The sequence below is a fragment of the Centrocercus urophasianus genome, unplaced genomic scaffold (genome assembly GCF_019232065.1).
Source record: "Centrocercus urophasianus isolate 14NV4802_14NV808 unplaced genomic scaffold, USGS_Curo_1.0 seq_13, whole genome shotgun sequence".
Lineage (NCBI taxonomy): Eukaryota > Metazoa > Chordata > Aves > Galliformes > Phasianidae > Centrocercus > Centrocercus urophasianus.
Genome location: NW_024884475.1, coordinates 53,959,633 through 53,983,227, shown reverse-complemented (window position 1 = coordinate 53,983,227; position 23,595 = coordinate 53,959,633). Strand labels below are relative to the sequence as shown.

The window sequence follows — 23,595 nt, the reverse complement described above, 5'->3', positions numbered from 1 at the left end:
CCTTTGTGAGAGAGACATGTGGTTTTATGAGACTTGGATTCTTAAGTTCTTGGAAAAAAAGGCAAAATCAGAATGAAAAGGCAAAAGTAATCTCTTAATTTGACTACTAAACTTCTTTAGTAGTTTTGTCAAACGTTCAATTTTGGTATCCTCCCTTCAATGGTTATGGTCTCTTCCTATAGGTTTTTTTAATTTAAGGTGTATCATATGTTCATGACTTGTTTCTTTTATTATTTTTTGTCTTCATTCTGTAGAAGCAAATCAATAGTTGTCCAGATTTTCTTTAGAAATTCTGTAGTTTGTAGATGCTTGATCTCTCTATCCTTGATCTAACTGAGAAGCAGTCAAAGCTGAATACTCCTTTCTTCATTCTTCACGAAGTTATCAGAAGTGCTGTAAGTGGAAAGGCATGGTTGTGTTTTTTTATATACTTACCAGGCTTTCTGATAATCTTAATACTGTAGTATTCAAAGTTTATTCCGAGAATAAAAAAAAATCCTTCCACTGTTCATTTATATTTCTTGGATAAGTAATATGTTTGGATGAGTAATTAAACTGTGTAAGATTAAATTAGTTGCACTAATATTTTATACTTCCCTTGAGTATGCATTGTGGCTCTTCTGATGAGGCATACGTATTGTTTTCACTAGAAAGACTGTCATCAAATTGACATTCAGCACAACTGTCACCAAATTTCTGTCTGCTAAAGATATTAGTTGATTTGTTTTTCATTGACTAATCAATTTTCCAGGATAGTGAGGTAGCTAGCTTTCTCTGACTTAGAAACATATCTGTTCTTCTAAGATGAAATCACTGTATTTGTGTTATAAGGTGAAGCTCATAGGCTTCAGATTTCAGGAAAAGCCTAAAATTATGAGACCACTAATCTTAATTACTTGTTTAAGAAATGGTTCCCTGTCTGTTCAATTAGAGCATTCTATTTCAGTAGTTTTAGGATGAAATATCTTCCTAAATATTTTTCAGCGCAGCCCCACACCACATTCTTACCCCTAATTGGAGAAGTATGAATTCGAAGGCTGGACTAGTCAGTGGATAAAGTATTATTTGAATGGTTGCAGCCAGAGGGTTGTGGTCAGTGATACTGCTCAGATGGAGTCTGGTCATGAGTGGTGTCTTCCATAGGCCTATCTTGAAACTAGTGCTCTTCAACATCTTTTAACATAAATGTAGCGTGAACAGTGGGACTGAGTGCACTATGAGCAAGTTTATGGATGGCATGATAGTCTGCCACATGGTTGACATGCCTGGAGGATGCCATCCAGAGAGAGACAGATTGAGCAGTGGGTGCAGGTGAATCTCACGATGCTTAACAAATCCAAGTGCAAGGTCTTGCACTCAGGTCATGTCAACAGCCACTATAAATACAATCCGGAGGATCAAAGGATAGAGTACAGGCCTGCTGAAAAAGACCTAGGGATACTAGTGAATGCTAAGCTTGGTGTGAGCCAGCAGTTTGTCCTCACAGCCCAGAAAGCCAACTGTGTCTGGGGCTTCATTGAAAGAGGACTGACTAGCAGACTGAGGTGATCCTATCACACTAGTCTACACTGGTGAGACCTCACCTGGAGTAATGCATCCAAACGTGGAAGCCTCAGTACAGGACGGACTTGGGCGTGTTGGAATGCATCCAGAAGAGGGCCACAAAAATGATTCAAGAGATGGAACACCTCCCCAGTGAGGACAGGCTGGGAGCTGGGGTTGTTCAGCCCGGAGAAGAGAAGGCTCCATGGAGTCTTGATAGTGACCTTTCAGTATGTTTAAGGGGGGCTCTGAGAAAGAAGCAGGATCAGTTGTGATTATACAAGAGGAAATAGTTTCAAACCAGTCTAAATCTCCTCTCTTTTAAATGTAGGGAAAAAGCTTTTTTTTCCAATAAGGGTAGTGAAGTACTAGAACAGGTTCACAGAGAAATGGTGGGTGCCCTGTCTCTGAAAACACGTAAGGTCAGTCTGGATGAGCCTCTGAGCAATGTGATCTAGTTATAAGTGTCCCTGTTCATTGCAGGGTAGTTGTACTAGATCACTGTAAAAGTCCCTTTGAAATCAGAATCAGTTACAAGAAAATAAGATGAAAAGAAGTTGTTGGTATATAATCATCCTCTCTTACACAAGAGAATGAGAAAAAAGCAAACGCATGCTTTCATTCTAATACATCAAAATCTTCTAAAAGTATACAATAATATTGAGCAGGTGGTCAAATGAAGGACCAAGCTAGGATGGTGGGTAGGGCAGATAGTAGCTTTAGCTTCCTGTGCTTATGTCCAGTTTACTCATGTCCTGGGGATCCATATCCCATACAACTGTGATGTAGGAAGGCTACCCTGAATGGACAAAGGTGCCCTGGAGAACAGGGAGGGCAAGCAGAGCATGTGAGTTTGGGAATGTCTCAGGCATTGTGAAGGAGGCATTGAAGGAGGCATTGTGCTCTCCTTCAATTTGATCTGCCTGTCACCCTGACCTGACCTCAGTCAAGTCACCAGCATCACTGGTATCTGCGTAGTGGCACCAGCACCAGTTGGTGAGTGATCTGGGAACTAGGAGAGGTTATAGGAGGGGAGGCAAGGCCTGGAGAGCCAGATTTCATGGCCTGCTGCTCCTATGGCTGTACCTTCATGGAGGGTCTACCAACCCACTGGGGCCCATACTAAAGCCCTTGGAGCTGTACTCTAAAATGAGAAGCCAGTGGAGAGACATTATCCCAACGTCTCCTGACCCATTCTTGCCCTCAGAACCATGCCCATGGGCAGTGAGGCAGAGTGGTATTGCTAGCAGCACCAGCACCATGGTGTTCTTGGGCTGTACTGGCACAGATGAAAATAAACTAGGGTTTCCTAAAGCAGTCCTGAACTTGGCTGGTGGAGGGTTGGTTGAGCTGCAAAACAGCAGCTGTCCCTCCACCTCAGGACAGGAAAATCAAAGGCAAAAGTCATCAGAGGGAGCATGGCATCTCCTAGTTATTTTCCTTGTGCCGGTAGTAGGCTTGTAGTTCGTCCAAGCAGAGGGATGTCAAGTTGTACTGCATGTGCATAGCAGAGTCCCAGCCACCCTTTGGAGAACTCGTCCATGCACGTCACTGCATTTCAGTGTACAAATGTGGATACTGATTGCATTGTGGGGGCCTCTGTCTCTGTGGGATCCCAGGGTGATCCTTCCACTCCTTCATGTGCACCAGATTGCAGTGTGGGCTTTTTGATGGGACCACCATTCTGCTTCTGGCGCACTTGAGCGTGGTATATACAGCAATGTAACAAATTTAGCTTTTTAAGGGACTTCATTTCCATTCCGTTCCTTTACTGAGTTGCAGCCTGTCCCTGTCGGATGCTGGATGATTCTTACTTCATTTCTCAGTCACCTTTTGCATGTGGCATATGTTAGACTTGCCTCTGTGAAATATAGTCTCGACAAAAGAAAATGAATGAGAGCTGCATTTTCTGTCCTACGTCATCAGTGCCTATGTCATCACGGGCATTGAATGTATGTTTATGGAGTTACATCTGGGGAAGTTTTAGTTTCTTGCTGCTGCCTACATTAGCAGCAATGAAATATACTGGATTTTTAAAAGTACTCATTGCCTCCCTGCATAGAATGGTGATTTTTTTTTTCCAGGAGATGTCAGTAGGACTGTTTGATTGAGCCTGCTGTGTGTCTGTTTCTGAATTTCCTCATTGCTCTCTATAACTTCCTGAAGGGAGGTTGTAGTGAGCTGGGGGTCGGCCTCTTCTCTCTTGTCATTAGTGATAGGACCAGGGGGAATGGTTTCAAGCTACGGCAGGGGAGATTCAGGCTGGACATTAGGAAGTATTACTTTTCAGAAAGGGTGGTCAGGCACTGGAATGGACTGCCCAGGGAGGTGGTGGAATCACTGACCCTGGGGGTGTTCAAGGAAAGACTGAATGTTGTGTTGAGGGACATGGTTTAGTGGGAGCTATTGGGAATAGGTGAACGGTTGGACTGGATGATCTTTTAGGTCTTTTCCAACCTTGGTGATTCTATGAATAGCTTATCCAAGCTGGCAGAAAGCATGGTGCTGTCACTATTTCAATGTCTTGGTAACACTTCTTAAATTACAGAAATTTCATAGAAAATGTATTTTATTGTGCTAAAGCAGCGAGTTTGCTTGCTCTGATACTGGCAGCTGCAGTCCAGCAACAGAGCTCTCTTTCGTTACCTCCAAACATTTCTCTCCTGTGAACTGGAACTCCTCTGTGTTGTTTTGTTCGCACAGTTTTTCCAGAATCCAGAGAGAGTCTGCGGGTGAAGTACTTGCTTAAATGGATGGTTTGCAATTGCAAAGCAATTTCTTATTGTGTGACATGCAGTTAACAGTTAGGAATTGTGAGAGCTACTAAGCTAATTATTAATATATTTAACTCTCATGTCGAAACTTCCACAGAGTGTTTGCTTGCTCCAGATTAATAGAATCATTCAGGTTGGAAGAAATCCATAAGATCATCAAGTCCAACCATCACCTAATGTTTTACGAGTTCACCACTATACTACGTCCCTAAGTGCCATGTCTACCCAAGTTCTAAGAACCTACAGGGGTGCAGGCTCCAACATTCCCCTGGGCAGTCCATTCCAACACCTAACCACCATTTTTGTGAAGAAATTCTTCCTGAAATCCAATCTAAACCTCCTCTTGTGCAACTTGAGGCCATTTCCTTGTGTCCTGTCACTTGTCATCTGAGAATAGAGACCAACGCTCTCCTCACTGTAATCTCTTTCCACACAGTGGTAAAGAGTGATGAAGCCTCCCCTCAGCCTCCTTTTCTCAAGAGGTTCAGTTCCCTCACTCAATCCTCATAACTCTTGATTTCTAGTCCCTTTACCAGCTTTGTTGCTCTTCTCTAAATGTGTTTCAACAATTCAATGTCTGTCTTGTAGTGATGGGCCCAGAACTGAACACAGAACTCAAGGTGTAGGCTGAGTACAGTGGGACAATTTCTTCCCTAATTCTGATGACACACTACTTACTATACTAGCTGGGATGCCCAGGGTCATCTCGGTCACTTGGGCACTCTACAGGTTTGTGTTCATGATTGATGTTGTTTTTCGGTTTTGCTGTCTTTGCATACCCCCATGAGAATAACAAGTGTACTTCTCCAGCGTTTAAGTGGCTGCTTCACACTTAAAAAGTAAGACCGTTTAGATTAACTACTGCTGTTGGAATTCAGTTGAGGTAATTTTATTCTCTGGAATGGTGGGTTCAGTTTACATCTTCTGATGAAAAAATGTCATTGTGTGTTGTAAGTAGTGGAACATCTTGGTCAGATGATATGGTCTTTTCTTCCGAAGAATAGTAATCACCGAGCGTAATCCACTTCTCAATACTGAACTTAAGAAAATGTAGCGGAAGCTGCAAAAATTGCAAAGAAATTGACAGTTGAACAAGTATGCTTGTTGCAAATACTAACTTCTTATTCACAAAGCTGGTAATAAGTAGCTTAACCGTCTGTTCTTTTTGCTTTTAATTCATTCGTATGAGTTGAGAAAACTTCTTTATATGGCAAACAAAAAGATCCTTAATAGCTCCTTAATAACTAGGGGATGAAAACTAGTGTACGTGGAGATTTGTAGTTGTTTGTGTATCCTTCATTTCTGTAGGGCTTCATTTTCAGATGTAACAAAACGTTCTGACCGTTTTTCGACTGAAAGTAGGTGCATCCAAACAGAATAGGGTAAAATTACTGAAAATATGAAGTTGTGGCCTTATAATGGGAAAAACAAAGGTTTTCAATACGAGCTACAAAAAAAGAATATTTACTGCTAGGAATGGGAAGGTCACGGAAAAAAGACTGGCTCTAAAAAAAGGACAGTCAACTGTTTTTACAACAGCGAAGACTGCAAAACAGTATTAATGGCACTCTTTCTAATATCTGCAGGCTGCTTTGAAAGTGTGGAAGCATTATGGCTGTTTAAATTTTAGAGATAGGATGAAATGGAGTAGGACATGAAGAAATGCTTTAATGAGCTAATACTTAAAGCTGTTCTGAACATCTGGCTGTGAGCTTGTAGTTACTCAATTGCGAGAAACTACATAGTAAATGAGATCACAGAGCTTCATTTTTCTGAATTTTCTCTCCTGTTTATTAATAAGTGCTGTCCCTATGCATTCCTGCAAGCTTTCTTCAGGCTCACCAGTGCTAGTAAATCGAGCAAAATGTTCTTGTGTAAAAGGATCTACAAAAATACTTATTTCACTCATTCTACAAGAAAACTACCAGATCAACAAAACCTTCTCTTGTATGGAGCTGGAGGGCAGTGATGTATATGTTGATATCTTGTGAGTATTTATGTGTAAGAAGAGGAACGTGCTTTCGAATCTGTTTTTCATCTGAAACTAATGAGCATTAAAAATTAGATGTACAAACTGTTCACTTAGTAAGAGCTGTTGAGGTGACTGGGAAGCAACTGAACTTGATTTTTTTTTTTGATACCTTTTATGCATTGCAGACAGTGTTTCAGAACATCACAAAAACACAGAGCCCTACTGTGTTTAGCTGTCTTTTAATCGCATTTTTGTATTCTCACATGAATGTGTTAAATCTGCTTTTATAGCTCCGATTTTTTTTTTTTTTTTGAACTCAGAATCACAAGGTATCTTGGTTTTACATTTCTTAGATCTTCATAATTGTTCTGCATATAAATTAGATTTGCGCATAAATTTAAGAAAATAATGTATTCATTTGTTCCAACTATGTAAAATACACTGAGAACTCATTACAACTCTTAGCCTAACTACATTCAGAGTAGGGCATTTTGGTTTGCAGTAACTGTATAATTAATTTAACCTTTAAAATGTGCTTTTACTATTCTGTCTTTCAGTATGAAATGTAAGAAGCAGGATGTCCAAGTCATCCAGTGTAACGGGACTAAATTATATCCTTGTTCCCTTAACTGAACAAAGCAATTAGCATTGTACTTATCTTGAAGTCAAGGAAATCATTTATGTTTTGAGAGTTGTCTTACTGACTAGGGATTACATCATTCTCATTCTCCAAGTTAAGAATGTGCTTACATCCTTCCCTTGTTTCCTGAGTTGAATTTCTTAGTATCTGTGAGGTAGTGTAAGAAAAACAAAACAAAAAAACTACATATCACATGTGTTCAGAGTGTCCTATCTGTAAGTTCCATGAGATTTAACTGGTTCTGAGATACTGCTGTTAAGCAATTAGTATAAGTAAACTTCTCTGTGCGATAGCTTTTGATAGAGCAACAACAAAAAAAGAAAAAATGTGCAACAACGCAAGAAGTCTGAATGGCCTGGGAACTCTTCTTTGTTCTGACTTAGTTTTATCACCCAACTTGTTTTTCTCCCAACTTTCTATCTTCTATGTCATTTTATGTTCTTCTACCTTGAAGTAGGTCACCTATGTTATAGCCCACTCGGAATTACGCGGGAGACCACTTCTGTCAATACTTTTCTGTTGGTATTTGCAACAGAGTCTCTTATGCAATGAAAGTGGTTGGAGAGGAAATCCATGTTCCAGATTGGTATTTTTTATGTTTTGAAGAGTTGCATTGTAAAGGAACAGCTGTTGGTTTTCCTGTGTAACTTGTAGGTCTGATGTAGTCTGCTCTGCTCGTAGTCTTTCCAGCCAAGGGGCAGAGTACAAAGGGACACAGTTCCCTGGTGAGAAGTTAATTTTCTGGTTAAACTTCCAGGAGTTGTGCTTTTATGAAAATGCTTTCAGTGTATCTGATTACTCAGAAGACAACCCTAGCTTTGAGAGTTGCATTTAATGCTAAAGGAAAGTAATAATTACTACCTTAGAAGGCATTAGGATGGAGGTTGATTGTAGGCACTTTCAAACTATAGAACTTTGTTTTGATTGAAGCCAACATAGGCTTACCACTGACATCCAGGAACATAAAGTAGAAACCTTGAAAACCTTACCTTGTAAGGTTAACTGTTGCCCGATCTGATCAGTTGTGGAGATTACTCTTTAAAACTGTTCAGAAGTTGTGATGGAGGCAGATTCAGGTAGCAAATATCAGCTGAGAGAAGCGATAACCTTTAGAACAAGAGGCAATTGTAAAAGACATTTAATTGAACATATAAACCCTTGTGTTGCCTATTTATTCACTTTTTTTTGTTTCTTAAGCAATTTGGATAAAACGAGACTTAGTCATTTGTTCATAGCAGCCACTATACAGCTTTCCTTTACTGGAAATCAAGGGATATCTGCCTTGATATAATCGTTATTTCCCCATACATATTATTCTTCCCTAAGGCTGGTTTTCCTCCATGTCTCATCTGCTTTACCTTCTCTTGATACAGTACTGACCTGAGTGCTAACTCTTTGACAATAGCAGCAAATGAGTTGCTTCATACAGATGACTACTGGAATTGTGATAAGTTTGTAAGGCATTATGTTGGCGTGAATAATTTTAACGAAGATGTATGTATACAAAATTGTAGAAAATAATTTGAGAAACTGTTCTACTTCTTAATTAATAAAACTTTCCTAAGTATACTGTCATCCGAAGACCTTTGTTTGGCTGTTTTAAAGTATGAGATCTAAACACGAAGTTAAAAGTGTTGATTTCTATAAACTGTTTATGGTGTAGTACTTCATAGTTCTCTGGTAATGCAAGAAGATTTTTACTAAGGCCTTCTTTTCATCTAAATGTCTGAAGTTGCATTTACAGCACAGAAGTAAAATACCTGTGTGACAGTTCAATATGTTCTCCATGTAATTGATAAGGAGGGTTGTCACAAGTATCTCGGTCACAAAGCAGTTTTTTGCTTAGAGCTTCTTAACCTCCAGTATTTAATATGTGTGCATAAGCTGGGAGTGTGTATTTCTGGGGATTACCTGCTATGGCACTTATATCTCATGAAGTATGCCACACTTTCTGTTCTTAAATAGACTCACTGCCATAGAAATAAGTCTCACAGTGTTCCCATGTTTGATTAACAGCTCACAGTCACAATTAGAGTGTATGAATATATTTAATTGTCCTGATAATTTTCATCTGGGGTTTCCTTCTCTTGTATTGTTAGTGAAAAGATGGCTATATTAGACTTATTTGAATCTAACTTGGAAATAGTTGTATTTCAGCAAATCGAAAGGAGAATAGCCTTGAGTGATTGCTGAGATTTACTGAAGTTTTCAGCAAAACATAAGTATTGTGATTTATTTCTAAATTTAGTGGATTTATTAGTAAAAAGGTATTCTTCCTACAAAAGTTATGTCTAGTAAAATACTTAAACAAAATGAAACTAAAACAATTAGTTAGCAATTAAAATTACATAATACCAGGGTTGGAAATTATGAATGTATTTAATATTCAGCCCCATGAGGAACACAACTTAAGTCTGGTGATGCCCACAGGGAGCAGGAATCACGTTAGCAAGCTGTGACTAGTCCGAGAATTTTCAGTTCATCTTTCAGAGCATGATTTGGGAATTGTTGTTTTCATCTGCTGAACTTCAGGGAATTTCGAAGAGAGCATTTTCACTCCTGTTGCTCTTAATGAGATATTATTTCATGATAACATAGTCAACAGCTGCTGTTCTACAACTGCCTTGCTTTGCTATTCATCGAAGACCAATCTGTAAATCTGCTTGAAGTTAGGCAGGGTCTCCATGATTTACTTTGGCGAACTCTATTAACTACCTTTGTGTATTTTATTTCTTAAATTCTTCAATTTATTTGGCTCTTCTGGCAGAGTTTTTGTTGCCCAGTCCTTTCCCAGGTAAGGATGGAAGGTGGCTATGCATCCCTCTGTCTTGGTGTTGTTTTTAACAGCAGCTTAAGCAGATGCTTGAGTAAAAGTAGGAATGAAGCTCATGGATCTTCAGAATTGCATGATGAATTCCTTAGGGATTTGTCAATTTTAATTATAGATGATTAAAATGATAGAAATAGGTTTCTTCCTGCACTGGTCAGCATGAAAAAGACAGAGACAAACAAAACCCAGCTTCCATCCACTAAAACAAGGGAGTCTGTGTACTAGGCTAATTAGCTAGTACATGTGCAAGGATTGTTTTTTCAAGAGTGAAAGAAAAACTGCCAGTGGGGTGACTGAGAGTTATGGAGGGGAAAGGCCAAGTGTTTTAAATCGGCATGAGTCACTTCAGAGGAGCCACATGGTCCATTTTTAATGCAGATGAAACTGAGTCACACACTCAGCCAGCCACAGAGAAGAATAAATGACACTTGCTGTTGTTGTCATGGGCTGCCATGTGCATAGCAGAAGCAAGCAGCTCTTTAGACTGAAAAGCAGCTAAACTAGGAAAACTGCATGAAACTTAAGAATAAAAAATAAATTGCTGAATGACAGTGAAGTTGTGGTTCTGGAAAATAAAAGGAACAGACAAGGGAGGGTGTGGAATAAAGGCATTCAATTCTACTGGGGCCACAAAGGGCTAAGGGAATTGTGAGATGGTTGCTTGAAGGCAACAAGAGATATGAATTTGCAATATATTGAATGTCAGATTTTGGAGCAAACGCATTAGAGCAGAACTTGAAATCAGTAGTGTCAACACAAATGAGCTGGATTGTGCTTTAAAGATGCTTATGATGTCTTGTGAGCCAGCAGAATATTTTAAGTTGTTGTTTAATGAGAAAGCTGATAGAGGTGCTCTGAATGCCTGTGGAAACTTTAGCGTTGGCATTTTATTTTGCAGATCTAATGTGACAGTGTAGTGCTGGTATAGATCTAGGGTTGTGTTACTTCCTGTATTTTATATAAGAATAGCGACTTATGTGGTGTTCCACTTCATTTGCAGAGTAAGAAGCTGGCAAAGAGTCTGTCCTGCTTTAGTGTCCTGATCTGGGTGAAATGATGGCTCTATTATTTGCCAGTGTATGAATGGGTCAATGCCCTTTGGGCACGTTGCAGCTGGTCTTACTGCATGAGGAAGCAGGAAGGTTCTTGATGGCTTTTCTTTTTAGGATTGTCTTAAGTATTTATTCATACATAAAAGTAAGGAAAGACGGCATGTAGTAAGGAACAGAATGTGTACACACAAGTTAAAAGTGGGGTTTAATCTATTCAGATGTAAATTAAATCACCACCTGTAAATGACCTGTAAAAAACCACTTGTAAACTGACTAAATCCTAAGTTTAGTGTGAGATCCGAACTTACCATTCTTATTAAACTTTTCATTGAGCAAGATTCTCTGTTATCTCATTACATGAATGCTACCGTTTGTATTGTGTATAGGATGATGCCATTCAGCATGGTTACCAGATTGACGTTTCTCTGTCTGCCAAAGGTATCTCTCAGTGTTAATCAGTGTGTTTTTGTATGCTGTAATTGCCATTTGCACTCAGTGACCTAAGTCCACTTGTTAGTAGTGAATAACTCACTTGTATTCTAACACTTCAGGAAATAGTAAAGGACTGGATGGCATGGCATTTGAATCACGAAGCAAGCATAAGCTGTCTTTGAGACATAGTCTTTCAGGTTATTTACAAGTCTTCTCTGATTAAGCTAGATAAATACTGTGAATAACAGGTACTGTAAGAAATGTCTTGTACACGTTTCCAGAATGCAGATAATAGGGGTCAGAGATGCAGTTTACTCTGTTCCAGAGAAATCCACCAAAAAGGAGGCACACAAGTATGACTGTGGCCTCGCTATGGTAAGGTTCTTTCCTTTTTTCTGACCTATTTGTGTCTAACTGTGGGACAGGTGAAAATCAGTTGCTTATCCTCTTGACATAATTCAAGTTTTGCTTGATCCCAGTAGATGATCCCAGGTCTTCCTGAAGAGTAACTGGTTGAAGGGTGAATATGAAGACTACCCAAAAGAATGTTCCACCTATGTCTTAATATTTTGTATATTATAGTGAAGTTGTTTGAGATACCTACTATTACAGAATCATTTAGGTTGGAAAACACCTTCAGTGTCATGCAGACCAACTATTCACCTACTGCCAATATTTCCCCACTAAACCATGTCCCTTAGTACCACATCTAAACATTTCTTGAACATCTCCAGGGATGATGATTCAACTACATCTCTGGGCAGCCTGTTCCTGCACATGACCACCCTTTCAGAGGAGAAGTTTCTCATAATATCCAACCTGATCAACCCCTGGCACAACTTGAGGCCATTCCCTCTAGTCCCATGACTAGCTAAATGGACAAGGCTGACCCCCACGTCACCACAACTTCCTTTCAGGTAGCTGTAGAGAGCTATAAGGTCTTCCCTGAGCCTTCTCTTATCCAGACAAACAATCCTGGTTCCATCAGCTGTTCCTCATCACACTTGTGCTCCAGACCTCTCACCAGCTTTGTTGCCCTTCTCTGGACATGTTCCAGGGCCTTGACGTCTGTCTAGTAGTAAGGGGCTCAAAACTCAACATACTCGAGGTGTAGGGGTTGTTGGGGCCTATGTGCAGGATCCGACTTAGTCTTGTTGAACTTCATCCTGTTGGCCTCAACCCAGCCTGACTAGATCCCTCAGCAGGGCCTTCCTACCCTCATCCAGTTCTGATACTTCCTGCCAGCTTGGTGTCATCTGTAGACTTAGTGAGGATGCACTGAATGCCCTCATCCAGGTAATCAATAACGATATTGAACAGCTCAAGACCCAGTACCAACCCTTGAGGAACATCACTCGTGACCAATCACCACGTGGATTTAACTCCATTCACCACCACTATCTGGGCTTGGCCATCTCGTGAGTTCTTTACCTAGCAAAGAGTGTATCTGTCCAAGACATAGGCTGCCAGCTTTTCCAGGAGAATGCTGTGGGAGATAGTGTTGAAGACTTTGCTGAAGTTAGGGTAGGCCACATCAGCAGCCTTTCCCTCATCCATCAGGTGGGTCACTGGATCATAGAATGAGATAAGGTTGGTTAAGCAGGATTTTTCATGAGCCTTTCATGAAACCATGCCTGCTTGGGCCTGATGCCGTGGCTGTTCTGTACATGCTGTGTGATCCCACTCAAGCTGACCTGTTCTATAAGTTTCCCTGGCACTGTAATCAGGCTGACAGGCCTGTAGTTCACTTGGTCCTCCTTACGATCCTTTTTATAGATGGGAATTTGCTGGCAAGCTTACAATCCTTTGGGACCTTTCCAGTTGACCAGGAATGCAGGTAGATGCTAGAAAGTGGCAGAGGCGTTTAAGGTACTGGATATTTGAAATTTACATAGGGAAGAGCAATGCCTTGCAAGTTTTTAAGAGTTCAGTTTCCCTACTTGTTTACTTAGTGATTATGAGTAAATAAGACATATGACTTATTTCATGTTAACGCTTACTTCATAATTTAAAGTCAAAAGAGGATATAGGTAAAATCTCAAGCTCAATGCGTAGGAGTTCAAGACTTACAAATGCTGTCGTTCTTTTTTGTACTTGAGCAGTCAGAACTGGAGACAGCTGTGTTGATGTATGTGTGACTTAAAATTTACTTCCTCCAAATAAATTTGCTTTCTTCCTTTGTTGCTTCTGAAAGCACTAATATTCCGGAAAAAAAATAAGCATGGGCTCCTGAACTTGTGAACCTGAGGGAAATCTCTTTTTTTTTTTTTTTTTTTTTTTTTTACCTAAATTTTTTTTTTTTTTTTTTTTTTTCTTCCCCTTCTTCCTGATAAACACACACAGTGCAATACAGAGAGGAAAAGATGTGTTGCGTTGTATGCATGTGTAGACATGCAACTTTGTAGAAGTTCAACTCTCTATATCGGTTAGTCTTTCTTGGCTTATAAATAGCTATTGAGGAAAAATCAAACTCTTAAGTGATTGCCAAGATCAATCTAGCTTATAAAATCAAACACAGAAAATGCAGCTGTGGCAGCTGTTCCACAATGGGTTTATAGAAGAGTTTATACACAGAAGTTTGTTTTAAATGGAAAATGAGTATTTTAATGGATTTGATGGGCTATGCAAAGGAAAAAAGCAAAATGAAATAAATATGACGGAGACACAAATGAGATTGAAACGAAATTTGGTAAAATTGGAGTAATATTCTAGGCAGTAGTGCTTAGCTGCCTAGTACGTAAGTGTGGCATACGCAGACTTTGAAGCTGCCTACTGTGTTAATGGGCAATTCATCATGAGTGCGTGAGCTGCGCCAGACTTCTGTTGACTGACTGAAAATGAAATGTATTTATTTTGTATGTGTTTATCTGGGAGTTAGTTCAGGTTCCTGTAGTACCCTGGGGTCAATGTCATGTCTGTGCAAGTCTGGAGCCAAGTGGTCCCTGCAGACATCTCAGTGGTGCAGGAGACATTACAGGATGATCACGCATGTTCTCTGTACAAATATTCACAGTAGTCCTGTGTGTTTCATCTAGTAGATGATTCCTGATTCACTGTTTCTGTTCTTATTTTGAGTAAAGGTCAGGGCCTTTCAGGTGTTTGTCATTTAGCTTTCCACTTAGACTTCTAGGCAGCTAATCCTGTTTTCAACTTTGTGTGGCAGATACTGTTTAATATTTCTAGAAGATATGTCTTTAATGAGGAAATCTTTAGGAAAGATTTGTTTAGAAAATGTTTACAGGTAGTACTTTATAATGGAAAAACATTTGTAGGCTTGGACATGACAATTATTTGTTGAATAAGCATCTATTAGATTTTAGTGTGGACATATACTTATGGTAATGGTAAAATTCACAAATAATTTCAGGTCCTAAATTTGTTTCAAAGACTGTGAGAAGTGCAGAAGGTGTTAATGCTTTGTTACATCTGTGATCAGTTAAAAAGCAGAACGACTGCTCCATCTACTGGTGTCTAAACACCCCTGCCAGAGCTGCTCTTTTAAATACCTAGTGTGCCCTGGCACAGCTCTGTGAGTAACTCTCTGCAGAAGGGGAAATTAAAAGTACTGGGGTTAATTGTTCAGCTGATGGTCAGCCAATAGATTTCTCTGAAGACACTGGGTAGTGTTTAGCTAACTTTTACCCATTTCAAACACTTGTACTTTACTTTTTCTACCTTTACTAGCTAGAAGTTGAAAGTCATTTTTTTCTTTTGTTAAGGTACAACTTAGAAAGCAAAGAGCATGTTGTAAAATTCTTACCCTGTTCATTTACATATTTTGTATAATACTGTGTGTTTGGATTGTTTCTCCTAAGATCTTTCATATGGGAAGAAGTAAAACAAACTTGCCCGCTGGGTTTTCTCTTGTAATGATGTACATGACTTTAGTATATTTTTTGAGATTAATCAGATATATATATTTTTTCTTTTGTGAAAAGAAACTATTTACATCTGAGTAACTATTAAAATTGCTAAGAATGGGGAAAAAGTCTCTTTCACATTCTGCTTCACACTTTGCATGTTTCTTAATTTTCATTGGTGTTGAGGAACAGCAGATCATGGGATAATCCATCATTATTCTGACTGCAACTAAATGTTTTAAAGACAGGTTACTTATTTTTTTTTTTTCATAATATCATACTTAGTATTATATTATACCACATGAAATAATGTGCATCAAAAATCCGTCCCAAGTTGTATCATGTAGCTGCGTTCTGACCTCTATATTAAACATCATTCAGATTATATTTTGACTCATATGATGTGATGGTTGTGCAAAATATATATTTTTTTAAGCAAGGATGCTGATACAATGGAAAGCCATCCTAGACCTGCCTGCTTTGTTTTTGTAGATCCTTCTTGTTTGCTTGACTAGTATTATAGCTACTGTTCTAACAAGGCTGTTGTTTCTTGAAGGTAAAAGAAGCTTTGCGGTAGGTCCTAGAATTAATGTGCTGGATCAGAATAGCTGTGATTTTTGTAGGAAAAGTCCAAGTTAATTGACAGATTGGTCTGCAAGGGCAAAAGCTATCTGTCATTCAAAGATATTTCTCTATTGTTTTCTTTTTCCTTTATTTTTGCTTTTTAAGAACTTTGTCAGTAGAGCTAAGAATATTGGATATAGATATTTAGTGGCTTGGTATAGAATAAACATTTTTCTATGAAGAGAATTACAGTGTAGCTGAACTGAATTTCACTCTTTAAGATTTACCACTATAAAATAGTAAACACAATTAAGGTGTATGTGAAGACTGAAAGGGAGCACCACCTCTTTAATATAGTTAATAGTAGAATACAGATGGCAGTTTATAACCCTCCTGTATTAAGGAAAAAAGTCTTTTAACTGTTTGTGTATATCAATGTATACCTTTTCTATATTGCAAGTAGAACAATCATTTTGACTCAGGGCTGAACATTGACATTGTCCCACATATGCAATTAAGCGTTCCTGTATGCATGGCTGTTTGTTTTCAGAAATGTTTTATGATAGCCATTGTTTCCCTAGAAAGAATGGTAAATGTTTTAATGAGCTTATAGTTGATTATAATGAGCTTATGCCTTATTGTAATGAGCTTATTTAATGCGTGAGGATTTTTGCTGCCTGGATGATAGAAGTGTTGACAGCCTGTGTGTGCTCTGCCTTCAGAAGGCAAGGCAGAATGGATGAGCAAATACCATTTATGTTATCTGCTGCTAGAGAAAGGAATTCCATTAAGAACTGCTACCTGGGCAGTAACGTCAGATTGGTTGATAGGAATAACGTCTATTATTATTTAGACACAGATTTCTTATTGCAAACGGAATAACATGTGCTTTTTTTCCTCCTTTTTATACTTCCTTTGACTCTCTATTGAGTTCATTTCCTAATTACACAATAGGAGGACTTGATCTCTAGTGAACTGATACTTAAGATGTGGGCCACAGAGAGTAGACAATGGGAGTGAATAATGATTTGAGCGTAACAAGGTCCATAGCAATTTAATATTTTTAAAAATATTTGGCCTATCTACTGCAGCTGCAACACTACATTCTAAAAGCTCTTTTCAGTGATTATGACGTCTTATGAAAATACTAGGAAGGGCCTTCATAGTCTTGTTGAATAATCTTGTGTTGTCTGCACACATCTGTATGCCTGCAAGCACATGTTTACGAAAGCAAAAAAAAATAAAACCAACCCAAGCCCACCAACAACATCACAATATATCTGAATTAACATGATATATCTGAAGGTAGCTAAAAGCAGAGATCTGTGTGGAGAGGGCAGATGGGGCTGCATGCAGCTTTCTGACGTGTTTTCAGTAGGTTGGGTTGTGGGCAGGTGAAGAATGTAGAGCAACGTAAGTCCTCATGTGAGCTGATGGCCTGGATCCTCTCTGTTGCTGCCAGTACTTTTGCTCCTAGCATTGTAAATGTGAGGGGCCTTACGTATCAGAGCCCTTGTGTCATTTGGTTTAATTGATGAAAAGCTATTTTGATAACCTGCTTGTTTGCCTGTACATCAATTCTGTCCCTGTAGGACAGGACAGTTTAAATTTGTGTCAATTCAGTTGCTGGACTTCTGTATTATCCAGCTCAGGTTTTAGCTTGTAATGGTCAGTGTATTCTGGAAATCAGTGGCTGTTTGCAAGCTATGTCTTCCTTCATAAGCTAGAAAATGTAATTCATTCTTGATGCTACTTAAATTGTGGCTGCTTGATAGTGCACATTCAAACTGGAGCCGTGCTGACAGAAGCTGTCTACTCACAATCTCTAAACTTAATCATTACTCTTACTTTTACAGTAACATAGTATAGATGTAATTATAGGTACCCATATGTACGTATGTGTATGTTTGTATGTGTATACATACACACTATATAAATATATATGCCATTCATATGTATTGTATCAGATGAATGAATTTGTTTTTTGTGCTTGACATACAAATGCTGCTTAGATAAATGACCTGGTATTTTTTCCTAAGTGCTGAACACTTGCAATTCAATAAGATGCACTTAAGCATTAGACCTCTCTTGTTCTTGTGATCGTATCATCTGGTTTTATTGTTCTCTCAGCAGTCCTGTCACTCACCACAGTAGTTTAATATGGCAAAAACCAAAAGGAGGAACAACTGTTGTGTATTTCTTAAAGATTAGTTTTGTTGTAGTTATATCTGCAGTGCTGTTAATACAATATTTTACTGCTTAAATATTAAAAGACGCCAAATGTGTGTACAAAACACGTTTTGCTGATTATTAGAAACCTGCAAAAACATCTGATTGTAAGCAAGAAAAACCACTTCAAAAGTATCTTACACAACTGTTAAAATAAAATTTTAAAGTTGGAATCTATCAACATGATCTTGCATTTTGACAGTGAATTGCTAGAAGTTAACACTGTCTAGGAAGAATGGGTGTTGGTGAGCGTGATTGCAACACTAGCATTTTGTTTGCTCGAAGATGGTGCCTATTACCTTTAGTAGCTACATTTTATCGGGATGCTTGTTCTAAGAACTTACATAACAAAGGATATCTGTGTATCATGTAGATTTATACTGTTACTCAGTATGATATGCATTGCATGATGTATACAATTGTGTATCTTGTGTAGAATGATTTGAGCCACATCTTTGCTCAGTTACTAGGATTTTGGTGCTGCAGATCAAAATAACTGAAATTGTAAGAATATATAATGAGATGGAGTTGTACGTAAGGTAGACTTTGATGTCTCAAGTCTTTTGGCTGACTTAACTTGTTCACTTGGCCTTTAGGCTGAATTATTATTCTCTGTCTTTCTTTCTCACCCCAGATTAATTTCTTGGTTGTGAAGAAGTGTGAGCGCCTCGTGCCCTAATGGGGGACTCAGGATCCAGGCGATCAACTCTAGTGTCTCGGTTGCCAATATTCAGAAGAAGTATTAGCCGGAGACATGACTCTCTCCCTTCTTCACCTTCCTCTGCCAGCACTGTGGGTGTGCACACCTCCTCCCCATCCAGCACTAACTCCAGCTCAGGGAGCACAGGCAAGCGCCGGAGCATATTCCGAACTCCTTCCATTAGCTTCCATAACAAAAAGGGGGTGGAGCAAAAGCCTGATGCTGCCAGCCAGAATGTTAACGTCTCAAATGGCGCCCAGCCCTCTCTCAGTACTTTTCAAAAACTGTGCCTGGAGGAACACATTAAAAGCAGAGGAAGGCATTCGGTTAGCTTTGGCAGTTCGCGTAGCAAGAAGATAACAAGGTCTTTGACAGATGATTTCGAAAAAGGAAAGGAATCTTCAGCTAATAAGAATGTCTTCATAAATTGTATAAGCTCTGGCAAAAACGAGGGTGACGATTCTGGCTTTGTGGAGGAACAGAGCCGCTACTCTGTCAAACAGTCCACACGAAAACTTCTCCCTAAATCTTTCTCATCGCACCACAAGTTTTCCAAACCGGTTCCACAGAGTCAATCAGTTTCTTCTGTGCAGCAGACTGGGTGCGTGCTGGAGATAAAATCCTATGTTGAAAGTGAGCCAGTGATTGCCACGTCCTCTTCTCCGTGCTCAGCTGAGGTGATGGAGTGCATGGGGAGTGCTTTGCAGTCTCCACTGCTCTCGGCTGACCTCACGGCTGTCCAGACCCCCTCTGACTTCATAACCTTGACGGAGGATTCTGTTTCAGAGGTTGATGCTCTGCCCAGCAGTGGGAATGGTGTGCTGCTAGCAGAGGATTTTGGCCATAGTGTCTCTACCTCTCAGATAATCTTTAATCCTGCTGCTGTTCCGGTGAAGGAAATGGATTATGTGGGAAGTCCTTGCCAGTCTGCTGCTGTATCTCCTGCAAGTCATGCAAGCTTGTGTAGTGTTGAATCTAATACTTTGTTCAAAACTTCAGCTGCTAATCAAACGAAAGTATCATTGCAAGCCAATGAACTACATGTTACAGATGCCAGGCACAAAGGAGAAATGAACTCAGCAAAGGTGAAGTTAGAAACCTTTGCATTACAGCATAAAGAAGAACTGGGGATGCACTCTCCAGCAGCTAAGGAGTTGAGTGGGGACCAAGAGGAAATCACGTTCTCCAAGCACAAGAGAGAAACAATTCCTGTAACAGAGCCTAAGATTATTCAGTGTTCTGAATCTCAGTCCTTTAAAACGCAACAGGGATATGAAACAAACCATCCTAACGGTATGTACTCTTATTTAATTGTGAGGTTTGATGGTTTTGAAGTTGACTTGCTTTCTTTTTCCCCTTAGTTATGATTTAGAGATTGTTCAGTTGTTAAGTATTAGTTTAGCATTGTCAGTGCTATCTAGAAAGGTGAGAAGTTATGAATTGTGTTTTCCTCCAAAATCAAGCTTAAATCAGAATAACAAAAGGTATAAAACAAAAACCGTTGTTTTTTTGGGATTCAGGTTTTACCATTTAGTAATAATAACATCTCTCAGTGATGTTGGTATCTTTGTTTTCTTTACATACGAAATGCATTAAGAAAGAAAATTGATTCTTGCCTCTTGTTGAATGGAAATTGTGGGATTTTTGAGGCATGCATAGTTTGGACTTGAGTTGAAGGCTTGTTGTTTGGCAAAGAAAAATTGCCAAAAAATAAGCCTCCTTTAGCTGATTATGAACAATAATTTACTTTGTATCTTGCAATACTCTAGGTTTCAAAAGTTCCTGATATTCACATGCTTTTATGCTGTGATGAAACGATGCTGTTAAGTAGCTTGAAGGAAATGTTACAGTGACAGAATAAAATAGTATATTGCTGTTTCTATCTGAAATAGCGCTGTGCAGATGGGCATTTCACAGATTGTATAATGGAGAATGTTGATGATCAGCTGGGTCTTTAACTTTCAAAAAAGAGTTTGAAAATACTAACAAGACGGAGTGAATAAGCTATTCCTCAATCTCAGTTTATAGAAAATTGTAAATAAAATCTCAAAGAAAATCATTCTCTGCTCTGATTGAAAGAACCATGTTTAATATCAACCTGAGATGTAGTATCTGATAACTTGTGGAACTTCTGTCATTTTGGCTTTGTTTTCCATGTGCTTCAGCCTAGATCATGCCACTTAAATACAGGCATTTGTTGACTTTGACTTGTGCCAGATTTGTACAACTGTTTGCGAGTCTGGTCAGGAAAGGCTGAGTATCATAAAAGCTGGAAACTAAGTTATAAGCATGAAGTTCCACTCACAGGACAACTCTTCTGAATAATACTTCCTGTAATTCAGGAGGAAACAGTGATTTGCTCTTCCCCTAGACTATTACACGTCTATGGGACTGGATGGGATCTAGCTGAGGGTACTGAAGAAACTGGCAGTAGTGCTCACCAAGCTACTCTGCATCATTTATCAGAAGTCCTGGTCAGCTGGAAAGTCCCAGATGACTGAAGACTTGTCGTGCGAGACCCATCTACAAGAAGGGTCGGAAGGAAGATTGAGGGGAAGCCTGACCTCAGTATTGGAGAAGGTTATAGAATACGCCATCTGAAGTGTGATCACACAGCTTCTGTGGGACAACCAGGGGGATCAGCCTAGCCAGCTTGGCACGTCATGCTTGACCAGCTTGACTTCCCTCTACAGTGTTGCAATGATGAGGTGACCTGCACTGTGGATGGGAGAAAGGTTGTTGACATAGTCTACCTAGACTTCAGCAGAGCATTTTACGCTATCTCCCACAGCATTCTCCTGGAGAAGCCTGGACATTTACTTAGTCATGTAGATTTTAAGCAATCGGAAGCAATCTTACTCTTCAGTTATTTTTCACTGTACTGGATTGTTGGATGTCTTGTTCATAAATGGATACGTAACATCAAATTAATCCCCTAAATTAGCTTTCACGAGAGGAGACCTGTTTATCTTGAACCTTATTCAGGTGGGACAAAAAAGCAAGATGTTTCAATTTAAGTATGCTATCTGTTCTGAGCACTTTGGCTTTTCTTCTTTGGCTCACTTGTGAAATGGGCTCACACTTATTAATCTGATTTAGTAGAGTGGAGTAGCTACAATGAAAAACAAGGAGTGTCTCAAAGTGATCAGTTGCAAATTGTGTGTATTTCTAATCATGCATCAGCAATTGTATACTTAATGTGTATGCCTGTAAGACAGCTTACTAGTGTTGGAAGTGTAATAGACTTTTGTAAATGAACTTAATATTCAGTTAAACACTCCAGCTAATACTGCACTACTTAGAAGTCGGTGATTAATTATTATGGTTTTTTAATTCTATTCCAAATGCATTCTTTTTCCAATTTGTATAGTGAAGAATTTATTTAAAATTAGAAAGTGATCAAACACATTTAAGGAAAAAGTACAGAAAATCCTGTTCTGTGAAATAAAATGAGCATAGCAAAAGTTTGTAGTGTTGGGAAAGATGTAAGTATAAGTATTGTTATTGGTGCCAACAGACGTTTTTGAACACTGAATAGTATTTAAAACTGGGTGCCAATGTAAAGTATTTCTGTATACTTTATGTAACAGTAAGTACTTTCTCTTCCATGGTTGGTCTGAGGGCAGATTTCAGTGGTTGACAGCATCATAAAATGCGACTCAAATGTCTGACCAGATTGGACATTTGCATTGCAATGCATTTCTTAATATATGCCTACATAGTTTTATGCCATACTTTTTTTTTTTTTTCTTTTTGTAAAGCTGTTAAGGAAATGTCTGCTTTCTTGCAAAAGGCATAAGAAATTAAGATTTTCATGTGTGTTACATTTATTACGTGTCATGATTTCAAGTACAACCGGGCAAGGGGACCCCTTACTCCCTTTCTGGGGAGAAGGGAAGAAAAATGATCCAATTAAGGTAAGAAGGGATAACAAATTTACTACGAATGGTAAAAGAATGTAAGGTGATAATAAAAAGAGTTACAATTAATAACTCAAATGAGTGAGGAGAAAAAGAAGGCTATTACCATGCTATTGCTTGCTGGGCTGCTGGAAAAAACCACCCCTGTCACCCGGAATCATAGGTCATGTGGAAGCCCTTGGGAAACATATTACATCTCAGTGTATCTTCGTCATGGAGAATTAGAACTCATGTGAAACTGCTATAGAGAACATGAGACTAGGAAGTACAGCTCCACAGTGCACTATGTCTCTACACCCAACAGCCTGTTGCATGATGTCATGCTGTGGAATACTGATATCACTAGGACGTTATGCTATTTTGTTTTCCATTTTTGCCCATCTCTGAAGTTGACCTAGCACTTGAAAACGTAATTTTCTCCTCTTTTTCTGATGTTATTTTACTTAATGGAAGTTGAGGTCCGGGATGCATCCTGCAATATGAGTTTGGAGAGCATGGATGAAGAACTGTGCTATACGCTTCTAACAAAGCTGTGACCTGGCCCTACGGAAGTTAGGGACAAGATAAGACAGGTTATGTTTTTTGCACCAGGGTATCAGTGATAGTTTTTCTGGTAGATTTTACTGGACAATAGTTTGGAAGCCTCCAAGAACGAAGAGCGAAAAGAAGGAAAGGCTATGTTTTATTTAGTTCAATAGGATCTGTTTTCTACAGGATACCTTATGGAAATTATCACTGTTACAATCTTATGTGATTCCTTGCTAAGCATTTGAAGTGAAGCGTTTTCTGTAAGAAAATATTTGTGGAGAACAATTCTCTGTAACGCTTGCTGATTGCATGTCTATTTGTAGTTGATCTTGCCAATAGCTTCAGTCCATACCGAGAAGGCAGATTTATTGAGAAGAGACTCAGATCCTCCTCGGAAGGCACTGCTGGAAGCAGTCGACTGATCATAAAACCAAAGGATGGCAATGCAGAAGAACTTAACAGCCTACGGAAGCAGAGAGCAAGCTCATCCTCTTCAAAAATGAACAGCATGGTGAGTTGATTGCTGTGTGTGTGTGTTTTTATTTCATTTAC

The 23,595-nt window shown here is 39.1% G+C and overlaps 1 protein-coding gene across 6 annotated transcripts in view; it reads left to right on the top strand.

Moving 5' to 3' along the window:
- The window catches only part of CCSER1 (coiled-coil serine rich protein 1), a 617,185-nt gene that overhangs the window by 48,623 nt on the left and 544,967 nt on the right, over positions 1 to 23,595 (top strand). For all 6 annotated transcript variants that reach the window (XM_042812628.1, XM_042812632.1, XM_042812630.1 and 3 more), the window contains exons 2-3: positions 18,530 to 19,888; positions 23,367 to 23,554. In XM_042812628.1, coding sequence (XP_042668562.1) covers positions 18,574 to 19,888; positions 23,367 to 23,554 — 1,503 coding nt within the window. In that variant the 5' untranslated portion in view covers positions 18,530 to 18,573. The remainder of the gene's footprint in view (positions 1 to 18,529; positions 19,889 to 23,366; positions 23,555 to 23,595) is intronic.